This window comes from Salvelinus sp. IW2-2015, unplaced genomic scaffold (genome assembly GCF_002910315.2).
Source record: "Salvelinus sp. IW2-2015 unplaced genomic scaffold, ASM291031v2 Un_scaffold3592, whole genome shotgun sequence".
Classification (NCBI taxonomy): domain Eukaryota; kingdom Metazoa; phylum Chordata; class Actinopteri; order Salmoniformes; family Salmonidae; genus Salvelinus; species Salvelinus sp. IW2-2015.
In genome coordinates, this window is record NW_019944870.1 from 37640 (window position 1) to 55970 (window position 18331).

Below are 18331 nucleotides of genomic sequence, written 5' to 3' on the forward strand. Positions count from 1 at the left end.
ATCTTCTCATCTTGACTCAGCACAGCCTCAGAGGAAGGGCCACTCCGAGCAGCCTGGTCCTCCCAGGGTTTCTCCATTGGGCTCGACTAATAGGGAGTTTTTGCTCCTGGCCGCCGTACACCGCCTCAAACGCGGGTAGCTCCAAGTAGTACAGGCTGGGTCAAGGGAACCATTGAAGTACAACTGTACCCCAACGTCCATCCACGATATGGAGCGTACCAAAGGGCCTGTTAGTAGGGAATTCCGCTGATTACGCCGAACCACCGCTCGTTCAACTAAGGCTGGGTTAAAGCTAGATAAGAGGAGTGAAAAGGGAACTCTAAACCCCACAAGTGTGTTGCATTATGGGGAGTAAGTAAGGCCTCCGGTCAGAAGGAAGGCAGTTGATGCACAACTAACAACGCAGAATTGTCAAGCTCGTCAGGTTTGGCACAAGCGGATGTCAAAGTGAAGAAATCCAACCGGTGGAACTCCTGTGGCGGTGCTGTGCTCCTCATATCAATATGTAAAAATCAGCGACGCGCAGGTTACGGCGAGAGCAACTATGACGAGTCAACAACATTATTTAGGTATAACAGAATATGAACTTCCAAAGTGAGATTTTCACTGGACAGTTACTACTAGGGAGTAGGAATGCAAAGCTGTGTGTAGTGTTGACGGAATCCTGTTGTGATGACGTATGCATTCTTAGTCTATTGTCTGGGCTGTTTGCTGATCCAACCGAACCAATCTGAGATGAGCGAGAGGCTCGCACCCGGCTCTCCATCTGCTATAAGAGACCTGGGTGTCCAGCCTGCTGCAAAACTAACATATCAGCAACCAGGCCACAGAGCAGCATAACCTCTGGGTGGGTTGACAATGACTGACAGACACACGGCTATATACAGAGGCTGGTACACACATACACGTACACACACACACCAAATTATTTACACACACACACACCAAATTCTTTCCATAACCCAACTTTGTTCAGGCCTTTTCCTATGCCTGTAATGCCTCTTTCAGTGCAACTAATTAATGGTTGATGGAAGAGGATGGTGGAGAACGTCCTTGTTGCTCAATGTCCCGGTTAATCTGCCTGATAATGAATAAAAGGCGCTTTGGTTTTTGTCATAAAAGACCCAGATGGTTGTTCCTGTACATAGCCCACATACTAAAGAAATACAGCGCCTGCTGCGTTGACCTTAGCCAAGGATTTTCATTCACTTCCAACCCACCTGATCCGATGGACATTATTATTAAAATGGGCCACAAAAGTGAAGCGAATCGTCAAGCTTCTCACAGAACCAGCTTCCGTTTCGAGCTAAACCTCCATAAAACTTTTCCCTACTTTCAGTCAAACTTCATAAAGAGACAAGTTCACTTCAGAGAAACGTTCCCAAATAGCCAAGTTCACTTCACAGAAACTTTCCCAAAGAGCCAAGTTCACTTCACAGAAACTTTCCCAAAGAGCCAACTTAAAACTTTGCTTCAGGAGCATCACTGTACTGCACTGTGGCTTTGGAGGGAAGGGGGATATGTGGGGGAGATCTCTCCCGATGCCCTTGACTCTGAGTGGGGTTGGAGTCTCGAAGGGGTTCCCCTTTGACCGGGGGTAGGGTGGTAGAGTTGTAAGGGGGTACAGAGAGGGACGAGGAGGATATCGACTGGACCTGTTCCTCTGTAGTTCTTTGGATGAGGCTTTAATTGAGTCTGGACCTCTGTGAACTCTTTGGCTTCGTCCCAAATGGACCTTATTCCTTATATAGTGCACAACTTTTAAACAGGGCCCATAGAGCTCTGGTCAAAACTAGTGCACTATGTAGGGAAAAGGGTGTCATTTGGGCCGTGTCGACTTCCAACAGCTTGATCAATGCTCATCTGATTATGGAGCCAGTTTTAGCTAGTGGAATTAGCTGATTGCTGATGACACGCACTCTCTGTCTTCTGACTCTTGTTTCAGATTTTGTTCTCTTTGATCAAACTCCTGACTCCCTACTCTCTCTCTCTCTCTCACTTCTTTAACCGTCTGTCTCTCTACGGTCTCTCTCTCTCTTCTTTAACCGTCTGTCTCTCTACTGTCTCTCTCTCTCTTCTTTTACCTTCTGTCTCTCTGCTGTTACTTCTGTCTCTCTACTCTCTCTTCTTTTACCGTCTGTCTCTCTACTGTCTCTCGCTCTCTTCTTTTACCTTCTGTCTCTCTACGGTCTCTCTCTCTCTTCTTTTACCTTCTGTCTCTCTACGGTCGCTCTCTCTCTTCTTTAACCGTCTGTCTCTCTGCTGTCGCTCTCTCTCTTCTTTAACCGTCTGTCTCTCTGCTGTCGCTCTCTCTCTTCTTTTACCTTCGGTCTCTCTACCTCTCTTTCTTTAACCGTCTGTTCCTCTACTGTCTCTCCTCTCTTCTTTTACCTTCTGTCTCTCTACGGTCTCTCTCTCTCTTTCTTTTACCTTCTGTCTCTCTACTGTCTCTCTTCTCTCTCTTCTTTAACCGTCTGTCTCTCTACGGTCTCTCTTCTTTAACCGTCTGTCCTTCTACGGTCTCTTCTCTCTTTCTTTTACCTTCTGTCTCTCTACGGTCTCTCTCTCTCTTCTTTAACCGTCTGTCTCTCTCTCTCTCACTTCTTTAACCGTCTGTCTCTCTCTCTTCTCACTTCTTTAACCGTCTGTCTCTCTACTCTCTCTCTCTCTCTTCTTTTACCGTCTGTCTCTCTAATGTTTCTCTCTCTCTTATTTTACCGTCTGTCTCTCTGCTGTCCTCTCTCTCTCTTCTTTTACCGTCTGTATCTCTAATGTTTCTCTCTCTCTTATTTTACCGTCTGTCTCTCTACTCTCTCTCTCTCTCTCTCTCTATCTCTTCTTTTACTTCTGTCTCTACTGTCTCTCTCTCTTCTTTTATCTTGTCTCTCTACTGTCTCTCTCTCGCTCTCTTTACCTTCTGTCTCTCTACGGTCTCTCTCTCTCGCTCTCTTCTTTTACCCTTTGTCTCTACGGTCTCTCTTCTTTTACCTTCTGTCTCTCTACGAACTCTCTTCTTTAACCGTCCTGTCTCTCTACGGTCTCTCTTCTTTAACCGTCTGTCTCTCTACTGTCTCTCTCTCTTCTTTTACCGTCTGTCTCTCTACGGTCTCTCGCTCTCTTCTTTTACCTTCTGTCTCTCTACGGTCCTCTCTCTCTCTCTCTCTTCTTTTACCGTCTGTCTCTACGGTCTCTCTTCTTTAACCGTCTGTCACTCTACGGTCTCTCGCTCTCTTCTTTTACCTTCTGTCTCTCTACGGTCTCTCTCTCTCTCTTCTTTTACCGTCTGTCTCTCTACGGTCTCTCTCTCGCTCCTCTTCTTTACCTTCTGTCTCTCTACGGTCTCTCTCTCTCTCTCTCTTCTTTTACCGTCTGTCCTCTACGGTCTCTCTTCTTTAACCGTCTGTCTCTCTACGGTTCGTGCTTCTCTCTCTCTCTCTCTCTTCTTTTACCGTCTGTCTCTACGGTCTCTCTTCTTTAACCGTCTGTCTCTCTACGGTCTCTCTCTCTCTCTTCTTTTACCGTCTGTCTCTCTACGGTCTCTCTTCTTTTACTGTCTGTCTCTACGGTCTCTCTTCTTTTACCTTCTGTCTCTCTACGGTCTCTCTTCTTTAACCGTATGTCTCTCTACGGTCTCTCTCTCTCTCTTCTTTTACTGTCTGTCTCTCTACGGTCTCTCTTTTACCTTCTGTCTCTCTACGGTCTCTCTTCTTTAACTGTCTCTCTCTCTCAAACCACAGAGGACAATAGACACAAACCACAGAGGACAATAGACACAAACCACAGAGGACAATAGACACAAACCACACTTACACTACTTTTTAGTAGTTAATATGTGATGTAGGAGAAAGAATTTGGGGTTAGGTGGGACCAATATGCAGAAGTTTCAACAGGGCATTCTAGGAACAGGGTCTGGGGTTAATCAAAAGGAGAGGACTTTATCCCAGTTTTCCTGGGGTCCCTGTCAAGCAAATTGTGTCCAAACTTCTAAAAGAGTCTCTATAACTATTGGCGTGTCTATCCTGCTGCGTAGGCTTGTCTGCTTCCCAAATGACACACTATTCCCATTAGTGCATTACTAGGACTCTAGAGCCCGTAGGACTCTGGTCAAAAGTAGTGCAATTAATAGGGAGTAGGGTGCCATTTGGGATGTATTCTATGTTCATTTGTATTTTAGAGGGTTACACCATAACATACATCATTAGCCTCAAATAGACTCCATCAAGTCATTACATGTTTCATTTACTTTAACTGCAAAACCGGGGGACTTTTATAGAGAAAGGGGGAAGAGAAAGAAAGAAGGTGGGGACAAACGACCTCGGCCAAAAAGCGGATTTGATCAAAAAAAGAAAAGTAAAAAGGGATACCAAATCCAAAAATAGAGAAAGAAACCCTGATCCAGCTAATTAGCAGTGATTCACCTCGATCGCCTGTTAAGTAGAAGTCCTAATGAACACACTTATATTAAACAACTATAAAAAGGTAGGGATATGAACTTGATTCATTTCTATGTTTCCATTCTGCCGAACAATTAATGAGTGAGAGACGAGGGAGTGAAATATGTAAAGCGTGTAATAGCGAATTAACCCCCGACGCAGAGCGGAGAGAAAGGCCACGGCTGGTCAGTCAAAAATGCCTCGCATTTCAGTTCACTCAGAGGTAAGGGATGAGATGAAAGTGCCACTCTGAAATTATTCATATGTGTCATGCAGTGTGTGTGTGTGTTTGTGTGTGTGTGTGTGTGTGTGTGTGTGTGTGTGTGTGTGTGTGTGTGTGTGTGTGTGTGTGTGTGTGTGTGTGTGTGTGTGTGTTTGGCAACTACCTGGTGTATTGTGGTTTTAGACGGAGAGAAATCAGGAGAAATTCAAAAGAGACTTCCCAACCAACACCTATATTACAGACAGAGGAAGAGGCCCAAAAGGCATCCTATTCCCTATAGCAAGTAGTGCACTATGTAGGGAATAGGGTGCCATTTGGGATGCACCTAGAGAAGGTATAACAATATGATACATAAAACACACCCCTCCCTCCCTCCCCTCTATCTTTATCACTCCCTCCCTCTCTTTCCCTCCCTCTCTTTCCCCTCCCTCTCTATCTCCCCTTCTCTTTCCCCCTTTCTCTCTCCCTCTCCCTACATCAGTCCCTCCTTCCCTCCACTCCTCCAGTCCAATCCATGCCCATCAGTCCCTTTCTCTCCCCAGAACTTAATCTGCCCTGACAATATACAAATGAGCCTGCCACATTTGCATAAAAGCAGTTCATAGGTGACTGGAAGCTGCCCATTAGCTCTCCATCATACCCGTCTGTCTCTCTCTCTCTCTCTCTCTCTCTCTCGCTCTCTCTCCGCTAATCCACACATTTATATACTGCGCTGTATGCTAACGCTACCGCTATGCTAGCCTGTCTGTCAGTCTCCCTGTTAATCCACACATTTACATACTGCGCTGTATGCTAACGCTACGCTAGCCTGTCTGCCTGTCTGTCAGTCTCTCTGCCAATCCACACATGTACTTACCGCTATGCTAGCTAGCCCGCAGGGCCGTTAGGCTATCGTTTTAAAGGATTATTGCTATGACGTACAATACAGACACTGATACGGAGCTGCTTGACTGTTCAATAAAGAGGATGTAAGTGTTATGGCCGGCAGTCAATGTGGCTGTCGGCCAATGAGGCGAGAGGTATGTAAATCGGTGAGATTTGATTGGCTGATGAGAGACCAGCGATCAAATACCTCTGCCATCAAACTGTGTTGAATGGATTCACAATAAGAGTACACAGCTGTATTGAATTAAGAGGAGAATGACATGTTCACGTGTTATTGAAGTCTGTACCCAGACGGCGGCGTGAGGCGAGACACCCCCAAGGCAACATCCAGGCCCTCTGGCATCAACATTGTCAGTTGAAAACAATAGAAACCAAACTCTTTTTAGGCAAGCCCACCTGTACAACAGTAGGGTAAACACTGTATATGCCTTTACAGGATCCGTTTTGCCTTCTATACAATAACAAAACAGATAAGAGATATCAAATAAAGATATCTGATCCTGGATCCTTTTAGATCGTAGCGATTACATGGAAATGGGGATTGCTGATTCTAGTACTGATCTAGGATCAGGCCCCCCTTCTCCATGTAATGTTATTCATGACGATCTGAAAGACAAAACTGATCCTAGCAACTCTACTCTGAGACCAGAGGAGGCTGCTGAGGGGAGGACGGCTCATAATAATGTCTGGAACGGAGTGAATGGAATGGTATCAAACTATGTGTTTGATGTGTTTGATACCATTTCACTTATTCTGCTCCGGTCATCACCACGAGCCCATCCTCCCCAATTAAAGTGCCACCAACCTCCTGTGGCTGAGACGCTTTATGAATACAGACCCTGGTTCATTCTATCCATCAGCCATTGACTGAGAGGGTCGATGCAGTGTGTCCTTGGTCACTAGCTGACCCTGTATAAAGCATCTGATCTGATCCTTACCTGGGTTTAATGTATATGACTGGACAGTGTATGGAGGAGCATCCTGGCCAGTACTGCCCTCTTAAAGAGCTGTATAACTGCACTACAGTCTCTACTGTACGCTCACATCAGGATGACCACGCCGCCAAGGCCGATGGGTTTGTGTGTGTGTGTGTGTGTGTGTTTGTCCAGCCATCTGTGTGTGTGTGTGTGTGTGTGTGTGTGTGTGTGTGTGTGTGTGCGTGCGTGCGTGCGTGCGTGCGTGCGTGTGTGTGTGTGATCCCAGAATGCTTACTTGAGATCCTGGAAAGGTTCTGCTCTGATGTGGGATGTCTCCACTGAATGTCCGAAGACGACGCCTTCGTTCCCTGAGAAAGACAACAGAAAGACAACATGAGGACAATAGAAAGACAATAGAAAGACAATATGAGGTCAATAGCAGGACAATAGCAGTACAATTTAAGCCATAGAAGGACAATAGAAGGACAATATGACACTAGTAGTACAATAGAAGGACAATAGGACACTAGTAGTACAATAGAAGGACAATAGGACACTAGTAGTACAATAGAAGGACAATAGAAAGACAATAGAAGGACAATATGACACTAGTAGTACAATAGAAAGACAAATAGAAGGACAATATGACACTAGTAGTACAATAGAAAGACAATAGTAAGGACCAATATGACACTAGTAGTACAATTAGAAAGACAATAGTAGACAATATGACACAAGTAGTACAATAGAAAGACAATAGAAGGACAATATGACACTAGTAGTACAATAGAAAGACAATAGTAGGACAATAATGACACTAGTAGTACAATAGAAAGACAATAGTAGGACAATATGACACTAGTAGTACAATAGAAGAGACAATAGTAGGACAATATGACACTAGTAGTAACATAGAAAGACAATAGTAGGACAATATAAGGACAGTACAAGTACAATAGAAAGACAATAGAAGGACAATATATATGTGGGCGGCGATAGGACCGCAGAAACCTGCCCACATCCTGGTTCACAATGTGTGCAAATGAGTTAAGTTAAGGGAGGTAAGGCAATAAATAGGCCATAGTGGCAAAATAATTACAATTTAGCAATTAAACACTGGAGTGATAGATGTGCAATGATGAATGTGCAAGTAGAGATACTAGGGTACAAAGGAACAAAATCAAATAACAGTATGGGGAGGAGGCGTTGAATGGGCTATTTACAGATGGGCTATGTACAGGTGCAGTGATCTGTGAGCTGCTCGACAGCTGGTGCTTAAAGTTAGAGAGGGAGATATGAGTCTCCAGCTTCAGTGATTTTTGCAATTCGTTCCAGTCATTGGCAGCAGAGAACTGGAAGGAAAGGCGGCAAAGGAGGAATTGGCTTTGGGGATGACCAGTGAAATATACCTGCTGGAGCGCGTGCTACGGGTGGGTGCTGCTATGGTGACCAGTGAGTGAGATAAGGTGGGCTTACCTAGCAAAGACTTATAGATGACCTGGAGCCAGTGGGTTTGGCGACGAATATGAAGCAAGGGCCAGCCAACGATAGCAAACAGGTCGCAGTGGTGGGTAGTATATGGGGCTTTGGTGATAAAACGGATGGCACTGTGATAGACTGCATCCAATTTGCTGAGTAAGTGTTGGAGGCTATTTTGTAAATGACATCGCCGAAGTCAAGGACCGGTAGGATAGTAAGATTTACAAGGGTGTGTTTGGCAGCATGAGTGAAGGATATATATTTTATATTTAATATTCTTCAAAGTAGCCACCCTTTGACTTGATGGCAGCTTTGCACACTCTTTGCAATCTCTCAATGAGCTCCATAAGGTAATCACATGGAATGCATTTCAATTAACAGGTGTGCTTTCTTAAAAGTTAATTTGTGGAATTTCTTTCCTCCTTAATGCGTTTGAGCCAATCAGTTGTGTAGTGCACGTACGGGTGGTATACAGAAGATGGTCTTTTACCAAATAGGGCTAAGTCCATATAAGTCCAACAGCTCAAATAAGCAAAGAAAAATTAATCCATCATTACTTTAAGACATGAAGGTCAGTAAATGCGTAACATTTCAAGAACTTTTAAAGTTTCTTCAAGTGCAGTCGCAAAACCCATCAAGCGCTATGATGAAACTGGCTCTCATGAGGACGCCACAGGACAGGAGACCAGAGTTACCTCTGCTGCAGAGGATACCTTCATTAGAGTTAACTACCCAAATAAATGCTTCACAGAGTTCAAGTAACGACACATCTCAACATCAACTGTTCAGAGGAAACTGCGTGAATCAGGCCTTCATGGTCGAATTGCTGCAAAGAAACCACTACTAAAGGACACCAATAATAAAGAGACTTGCTTGGGCACGATCAATGGACATTAGACCGGTGTAAATCTGTCCTTTGGTCTGATGAGTTCAAATTTCAGATTTTTGGTTCCCACCGCAGTGTCTTTGTGATGCAGAGTAGATGAACGGATTACCTCTGCATGTGTGGTTCCACCGTGAAGCATGGAGCAGGTGGTGTGATGGTGTGGGGGTGCTTTGCTGGTGACACTGTCTGATTTATTTAGAATTCAAGGCACACTTTATCAGCATGGCTGCCACAGCATTCTACAGCGATACGCCATCCATCTGGTTTGAGCTTAGTGGGACTCTCATTTGCTTTTCAACATGACAATGACCCAACACACCTTCAGGCTGTGTAAGGGCTATTTTACCAAGAAGGAGAGTGATGGAGTGCTACATCAGATGACTGGCCTCACAATCAAACTGACTCACAAATTGAGATGGGATGAGTTGGACCGCAGAGTGAAGGAAAAGCAGCCAACAAGTGCTTAGCATATGTGGGAACTCCTTCAAGACTGTTGGAAAAGCATTCCAGGTGAAGCTGGTTGAGAGAATGCCAAGATTGTCCAAAGCTGTCATCAAGACAAAGGGTGGCTACTTTGAAGAATATAAAATACATTTTGATTTGTTTAACACTTTTTGGGGTACTACATGATTCCATATGTGTTAGTTCATAGTTTTGTGTCTTCACTATTATTCTACAATGTAAAAAATAAAGAAACTATTGAATGAGTAGGTGTGTCTAAACTTTTGACTGGTACTGTATATAATGTAATTCAAGCCAGCTAAGGACCTGATTAGCCAGTCCTGTGTAAAATGACACTGATGATGAGAAGTCCTGTGATATTACAATATTCATGTGTGTGATACTGACACCACGTCTCAAATGTGTGATGTGAGAATTGGCCATTTCGAAAGGTACACACGTATATACACTGAGTAGACAAAACATTATGAACACCTTCTTAATATTGAGTTGCCTTAAAGCCCTCAGAACAGCCTCAATTCGTCGGGGTTATGGACTCTACAAGGTGGTGAAAGCGTTCCACATGGACTCCAATGCTTCACACCGTTGTGTCAAGTTGGCTGGATGTCATTTAGGTGGTGGACCATTATTGATACACACAGGAAACTGTTGAGCATAAAGAAACCCAGCAGCATTGCTGTTCTCCTACTACAATAACCCGTTCAAAGCCACTTAAATATTTTGTCTTGCCCGTTCACCCTCTGAATGGCACACATACACAATCCATGTCTCAATTCTCTCAAGGCTAAAGAAATATTTTTTTAACCATCTCCTCCCCTTCATCTACACTGATAGAAGTGGATTGAACAAGTGACATCAATAATGTTCCTAATGTTTTGTCCACTCAGTGTATGTTGGAAGTTTCAGGTTTCAAACTTTATTCGCCACGTGCCCAGGATACAACGGGTGTAAAACAGTACAGTGAAATTCTTAACTTGAGAGCTCTTTCCCAACAATGCAGATAATAATAGAAAATAGAATAGAAACATGTATCCAAAAATAACATCAGTCTAAGTAGCCCATTTTAGAACAGATGGCAATGACATCATATCTCCCCACACTAAACAGAGATAGTATGAGAGATGTTCTAGCATGGAGCACATACAGAAACATCAGTTTTCCCCAGTGGCCAGGCAGTGCTAGTCGAGTTGAGATTCTGACGATTTCCATCCACAGCCTTCCCCCACGTCGAGTGTCTTTCGTCTGCTCATGCCTAACCCCTATTACCTCCTGTTCACTGGCCTCCTCTGTCCATCTTCCCTCCATCCCTCCCACCTTCCTCCAACCCTCCCTCCTTCCTTTCATTCTCCGGACGTGAGCGACGAAAGACAACATCCATCACCTTGCAGACCTCCGCCACTTTACCTCCCTCCCTCCATCTCTCACTCTCATTTCCCCCCCCCTTTCTTTCTTTCCTGGCTTTGTAATGGACAGATCTTTCCAATTACAGAGGGGGAAAAGGAGGAGGATGGAGGAGGGGTGTCTGTTCGCCGCAACCCCCGACTGCTTCCACTTGACCTCCCCGCCGCCTCGTTTACCGAGAGAGACCACCGCGCCAGGAAAGCAAACAGAGCTAGGCATGTGATTTTTCTCTCTTAATCTTTCCTTCTCTCTCTCTACTTCTCCCTCTCTCTCCCATTTTTCTCTCTCTTTCCTTTTTTCCCCTCCCTCTCTCTCTTAATTTTCTCTTCTATCCCTCTCTCTCTCTCTCTCAGTCCCTGTCTCTCTATCTAAACTGATGTCTGCATGTAGGCCACACACAACAACTGTCTGAGTTCTGCTCAACCCATTCACTAGCAGTCGCTGTGCATTGCTGCACACAGGCCCTTAGCACCATCACAATCTATCTGGTTGCTATAGGAGCACTGATCTGTGAATGGAGCCTTTTAGACTGGGTAAAGCCTCCCAACTGACCCGCATTTAACCTATAACTGTACCTACAACTGCTTCAAACCCAACCTCAGTCCCGCAATATTATTTAGGCGTATGTGACACAGCTCACTTGCCAGGCATGGAGTCAACAATTTTGCTCCCTATAGGCAATATCAAAATGCTCAAAAATAACCTAAGAAATAGGTTAAATCACCAGAGATTCTCACATGGCCCATTATATTAGGCTATGGGTATTGCTCTGCTACATCAACAAATAGTCTAGAAGGAGTTTGAAGAGAGCAGATTCGGAGGGACTTGCACTTTCTCTTGAGCTACATTTTATAGCCTACCTTTTAGGAGTGGGACGATTTTCAGACCGAGACAAATATGGTCGATCAATATTTATTTCTAACCAAATTTAGTAACCTATAGCCTAATCCTATTTAGGAAGTACATTTCCTTGGAAAGATAACTGCCACGTGTTTCTCCGCCCATGTATAGACTATAGCCTACTCTATTTAATTGAGACCACACGTGTACCTGATCTCGCACGTATAGCTACTGAACTTGAAGCAGCAGGAATGATGAGAGAGGAGACTTTCTCCTGAGCTACGTTTTGCATATATGATCTAGCTCATCCTTTCGGAGGATGATTTGCAGGCAGAGACAAATAAACAGGTAATGAAAAGGCTCAATGCTCGCTCACCGTGGTACGGTAGCCCATGCGCGAGTTGCTCTTTTTCCTTTTAAACGATGATCGAAGGTTTGGATTGCACCTCGACTCAAGCGCCCTGCACTTCTCTCCGTTATCAATAATGATTTACAGGCATTGTAGTAAACTAAAGTCTAATCATCTTTGATTTAATTTCCTTGAAAAGATGACTAGTACTKGGTTCTCCGTTTATGCATGGGCAGCCTACTCTATATATACATTATCTGTGGGTAACGATTGAATTAAAATAGTCAAAAATAAACACAAAAAAATTGGTTCTTTGCAAAGAGCAATTTCTCAAGCAAGAATTTAGCTAGGATTGTCTGGGAGTGGTCTAAGTGGGGAGGGGAAATCTGAAAACGAGCTGTTATTGGCAGATAGGTACAACATGTGTACAACATATATGTACAACATATATATATAAAACACAGGACTGCACTGGGTCTTTAATAACAATCATTTGAGGGGTGCTTATATTTGTCCTAGTTCAAACATGTACAAGTGTGTAGTAGTACTTATGTGTGAATTTGAAATGTGTTTTTTGGATATCACAACTCCCCTCAGAGTGAGGTCCCAGCCAGGGTCTGCCTCAACAGCCAGCAATTAAGGTCAAGTGCCTCGCTCAAGGGCACATCAACAGATTGATCACCTTGTCAGCTCAGGGAATCACACTAGTGACTTTTCGGTTACTGGCCAAACGCTAGGCTACCTGTCGCCCTAAAGGCTACCTGCTGCCCTCCGTGTGTGTGTGTGTGTGTGTGTGTGTGTGTGTGTGTGTATGTGCGTTACCTGTCACCCTCAGTTTCTCAGTGCCGATGCTGATCTCCTTCTCGTCAGCGGAGAAGAGCACCCGCTCCCCGTCAGGACTCCTCACCTCGAACCTCTGACACTGGGCCTCCACCATCTCCGAGCCTGGAGAGAGCGGGAGAGAAAGAGAATTAGAATTAAACATCCCCTTTGTTGGGTCAATGTCATACAAAACACAAACACATTGCAAACCATCACATATCACACCTCACCTCTATTGCAGGTGTTTAGCTGAGGGCAGAGATGGTTTTGAAGAGAGAATAAGGACAGTTGAGAGAGAGTTCTAACTATTTGCACATCATTATAACACAGAACATAGCTATAATATGACATTTGATGAATGTGTCTCTTCCTTTGAAACTCGTGAGTGTAATGTTTACTGTTCATTTGTGACTGTTCATTTATCTTTTGTTTTTTTTATCTATTTCACTTGCTTTAGCAATGTAAACATGTGTCCCATGCTAATAAAAAGCCAACTGAATTGAGAGAGAGAGAGAGCGTGAAAGATGGTGAGAGACAGAGAGAGAGAGAGAGGGGGGAAGAGAGAGAGAGGTAGAGAGAGAGAGAGAGGTAGGGAGAGAGAGAAAGCGGAGAAAGTAAGCCAGTCTAAATGAAAGAGCGAGCTGAAAGCTGGGAATGCAACTTTTAATCCTTTGATCCTTGAGCACTGGTGCTCAACATAGTGTACTACTTGGTACAAACAGGTTCTTACACGGAAGTACTTGACCTAACAGCTTGTGGTTAAAAGTTGCCTTTATACTGAACAATATTTATTTGAAAAGCCTTGTTTTTGAATGGCTGGTTGTGAATGGAGACATTTTTATTGAAACATGGATGGTCATGTAAAACAACCTATCATGCTAGACCTGCAGCCTCTGTAACTCTAACCATATGGCAGTACTGTACAACACACAATAAGGAAACCGGACCTTGTGTCCCTGTTCCATTGAAGACTTGAGGCAGAAAAGCCTTGGTCTACAACCAAAAACCATTGCTTGTCTTACATAGCCATGTCAAAGGTAAAAAATACATAGCTATTAGCTATCACCTCCTCCACATCTTTCCGACCTTCAGGGACTGATAGGAGAGGGCATTATTTGTTTGTTGCCTCTTCATCCATCCCAATCCAATCCACTCTTCCTCCTCTCTTTTCAGTTGGCCTTAAGTCTTGCTGAGCTGAGGTTAAAGCCTGTATCTATTGGAGGTTTCCAGCTGGTCTACTGCTAGCTGCTCAGAGATGTGTCTTCAGCCATTCCGTCTGTCATTCCGTCTGTCATTTAGCATTCCAGAGTGCTATGTCAGTCATAATTAGACTTTATTATTGGTGATCAATCCGGGATTACCTTCCACCTGATAAGGTAAAGGAAATGGCCGCTCCCTCTCTGGCCCTTAAACACATCGGACAGTTAAAGCTATCCTGCTGTGCTGTCTGGTTTTTCAGTGCTTTTTTTGTTGTTGTTTGTTTACTTCTCAGGTTCTCTTTTTAATGTGTGTTTCTGGATTCAGAGGCTTGTTTTTCTGTTGTTTAAATGGCACTTCTTTTCTGTTCCGTCTTCATTGATTCGTACTAATGAAAATAATTGTTCCAATGAGGATGAAAGGATTTGAAATAGTTTGCAATAAAGACACTGTGGGCTGTTACCTAGCGGAGATACATTTCTGACAACAATTAGTATTGGGGCAATTATACTGTAGTCTCTTGAAATTGGTCTTGAAAAAATCAAACAAAGTTGGGCGTCAATCTGCCCGGCGATGAAACGTGGTTTCTATTTCTTTCTTCTGGTGTCGTTTAGAAAATCCATCATGTATGCAATTCAGATCCTCCTCGTGTAGACTCCTAGAAGTGGTTTGCAGAGTTTGACAACTTGTTTTTCTACGAGCCCCATCTGATTAAAAGAAAAAAGGTGGAATAATGATGACGGTTGGAGATTAATAGTACCCCACTCCCGCAGATAAAGCCAACCTAATTCCGATGGACGCCGATAACGACAGGAGTCCTCATTAAGAAAAGTGTTAATTTATGTGCTCATTTGATTAATCCCCACTTGACCGAATCTTACTATGATGGGTTTCTCAGGGGCCCTTATTCATATGCTGTGCCTGGCTCCTCTCCTGCTCCTGCTCTGCCTGCTGGCGATGGTACGGATATGATACAAGCAGACACAGAAAAGCAAAAGGGATGGGAGGAGAAGAAAGGATGTAAAGAGAGAGAGAGACAGAAAGAGAGAGAGAGAGAGAGAGACGGATGTAAAGAGAAAGAGACAGAGAACAGAGAGAGAAGAGCATGTAAGAGAAGAGAGAGACAGAGAGACAGAGAGAGAGAGAGACAGAGAGAGAGAGAGAGACAGAGAGAGAGAGAGAGAGACAGAGAGAGAGACAGAGAGACAGAGAGACAGAGAGAGAGAGAGACAGAGAGAGAACAGAGACAGAGAGAGAGAGAGAGAGAGAGAGACAGAGAGACAGAGAGAGAGAGAGAGACAGAGAGAGACAGAAGAGAGACAGAGAGACAGAGAGAGACAGAGAGAGAACGAGAGAGAGAGAGAGAAGAGAGAGAGAGAGAGACAGAGAGAGCCAGAGAGAGACAGAGAGAGACAGAGAGAGACAGGAGAGAGAGAAGAGGACAGATTGGGGTGACAAACTGGGAACCAGAAATAAATAGCCGTGGCAATCGCCGCAGACTACATCAAAACAACAGTGCAGTATTCAAATGAAACTCTCTCTCCTGCTGATGTCACTCTCGTTGCTCTGTCTCCCTCTCTTTTGCTCCGGGAGAGAAGGGGAATTGCAGGCGTAGGGGGTGCGTTAAGGAAGAGGATGCTGGCGTAGGGGGGTGCGTTAAGGAAGAGGATGCTGGCGTGAACGGAAGTGGGGGTGGCGGGCGTTGCTCTCGGGGGTCCGGCGACACACTTAGACGCCACGGTTGTGAATAAATCACTAAGATGCTTTCAAAAAATGTGTAAATGAAGCAGTGACCATGGCATCGAGTCACAGCAGGAAGCATTCACCCCCCCCCCCCACCCCCACCCGGCCAGGTGGCGCGTTCTGCTCGATTCTGCTCTGCCTCTCATTGAATTTCCACATTACTGTTTGACTTTGAGATAGAAAAGTCAAATAGTTTGACTCGGATTACATTTGCAACATGGCTACAACAGTGCTAAGCATCAACAGCGCCCGGCGTCAACAACCTCAACTCTCATCCGTCCTTCAGATCCCATAGACTTCCGCTTACAGTAGATACACTCCAAAGATCATCAACATCTCCTCCAGTCCCCAGAAACAACCACAGGGAATACTCCTATTCACACAAGCAGAGCAACAACGCCACGCAGGAAAGATAATACCTGATGAACATTCCATGTTTTCATGCCGCTGATATCGAGGCACGTTTTTCTCTCTTAGGTAATGACTTCAGTTTAAGAAAAACGTTGACTTTTAGTGAGGTACATTCTAGAATGATCTCTTACATTTCTGAACGTCGTCGGAAAGGCAAAAGCAGCGCTGACTGATTCTGACTGACTCCCTGACAGCTCCGTATGTCCTCACCATCAAAAACGTCAAAACGGAATGAATTTAAACATCAGCGGTTTGTGGTGTAAGACGGGATAAGTGGTTGTCCTCACCAAGCTACCTTAAGATGAACGTCACTTCTGGATAATCTAGCAAAATGACCCATAATAACTGTAAATGTAATATAAGAGGGGAAATGGCTGCTGGACGTTCAAAGAATACATTCCAGAGCAGAGTTTTACACTCACAACACTTCACAGGATGGCTTGTTAGGGCACTTTGGAACACTTTGGAGAAGACAAGGACTATTGCTACTTAAGCACAACGCGGTGATAAGAAGTAGTTAATCCACATTGACAGCAGCAGCCCACACCGAGAGATATTGAGTCTGGGACTGTCGTCTGAAACTTTTGCTCCTCGGAAAGATTAATGACAAACAGGGCGTTATAAACGAGCTGCTCGAGATCATTCATTGATACAGATTTTTCCTGTGATAGAGAAGGATGAAGGATGATCCTCTGTGTGATATTGAACACGCAGGAAATGTCACTTGTTAAATCAGAGATAGGGTTCCAGGCCGACGACATTGCAGACGTGACGTTGCATCAACCAAAGGTTGAGTGCCACGTCAACGACTGTCAGGCATCACATTGCTATAGGATAAAGCGTGGTTTAGTGAATATGTTGAACATCCAGGCGTCGTGAGATAGCAGATGACTGCTTTGTAGTCAGTCTGGAACGAGGGCAGTTTGGGGGTTTGGGGAGAACCACGCAGAGGAAAGCGGCATTTCCTGTTTGGTGCCATTTTGACCTGTCAAATTACAAAGTAGAGGAACGGGGGAAGAGACAACAAAGTCGGGAGTCATTTTTGGCCTGTCAAAATATAAAGTCTGAAGTAAAAAAGTTTGAACTCGTCGAGTTAGTTTGGTCACGGGTTAAGTCACGGCACGCGGCCCCTTTAACTTTGAACGAGGGCTGAAAAATGCTGAATTCATTTGGACTTTCAAAAGTAAACACTGAAGAAGGTGATGCAACTCTGCGAAACAACGAGGTCATCGCCGGTCTCGTTTTTGAAGTGCTTGAAATCAGTCAGAGAGCGGAGAGTCTCCTGGAAGAAGACCCTTCGACTCTTTGAAGGTGCTTTTTGAAAAACGAAAGAGCCGTGGAGTGAAGAAGTCAGAGAACTGCAGCGCGCAGCAACTTTTACCCCAGGTTAGAAAAACTACACATGATTTATGGACAAACATACACAAATTATGTATCTAGATTTGATTACACTCATTAATAAAGAGTGCGGGAGAAAAAAAAAAGAAAAAGTGTGTTTTTCAATCGGCACATTAATCAGGAGAATCTTTTCGGTCAGGGAGACGGAGGAGGCAAAAGAAGAAAAGATGCTAAAGGTTGATTTAATCACGCACTCTTCATAGCTATCTGTAAACACGGAGGCCTGCGGTGTCATCTGTACACACACACATCAATAACCGGCATGACATTGATGGGAACAAAGCAAAATAAGTATTTCCTTCATAAAAAGGGACAGATTCTATTCTAACATATGTCCCAATATACCTATAGCAAAATATGTTGTCATTGAGAATGATCTCGCGTCACCAAAGCATGTGCACTGCTAGTCATCATCTTTTATATGCCACCTGTAAAGAACATTTGCAAACCGTCGGTAGTAGCTACAGGGAAAGACGGCCCTATGCCCCGTACAGGCAGGCAGACATGATCAAATGTATAATTCATATTCCTGTCACTGCAGCTGCCTCTTACCCAGAATGACTCAAGGGCAAGTTAGACTGTGAGTACATACCAAATTGCTTAATAGCAAGTAAGAGCAAATACCAAAATAACAAGGAAGTAGAGCTTTTCAACACCTGTTCCTATTGGACGCTAAGAATGGGTGACAGAGCGGGGATTCCAATCAGAGTGCCTCATTCTATCTCTTTACACCAAACTCTTGTGTGGTAATCACAGAACATCTCCACTCTAACCCTTGCCTTAATCCATTCCACATGATACAGCAGCTCGACAAAAAAATTCTGTGGAACGATTCCTCCGAGATAAAAGAGAAAATAATTACTGAGCAGGAGAAGATAACGGGGC

The 18331-nt window shown here is 44.2% G+C and overlaps 1 protein-coding gene across 1 annotated transcript in view; it reads right to left on the reverse strand.

Moving 5' to 3' along the window:
• LOC112076135 (zeta-sarcoglycan-like) overlaps positions 1-18331 on the reverse strand; it is an 85378-nt gene that overhangs the window by 31136 nt on the left and 35911 nt on the right. Inside the window, exons 3-4 of the mRNA XM_024143018.2 lie at positions 12698-12820; positions 6754-6826 (exon numbers count right to left, since the gene is read on the reverse strand). Of these exons, the coding sequence (XP_023998786.2) occupies positions 6754-6826; positions 12698-12820 (196 nt within the window). The remainder of the gene's footprint in view (positions 1-6753; positions 6827-12697; positions 12821-18331) is intronic.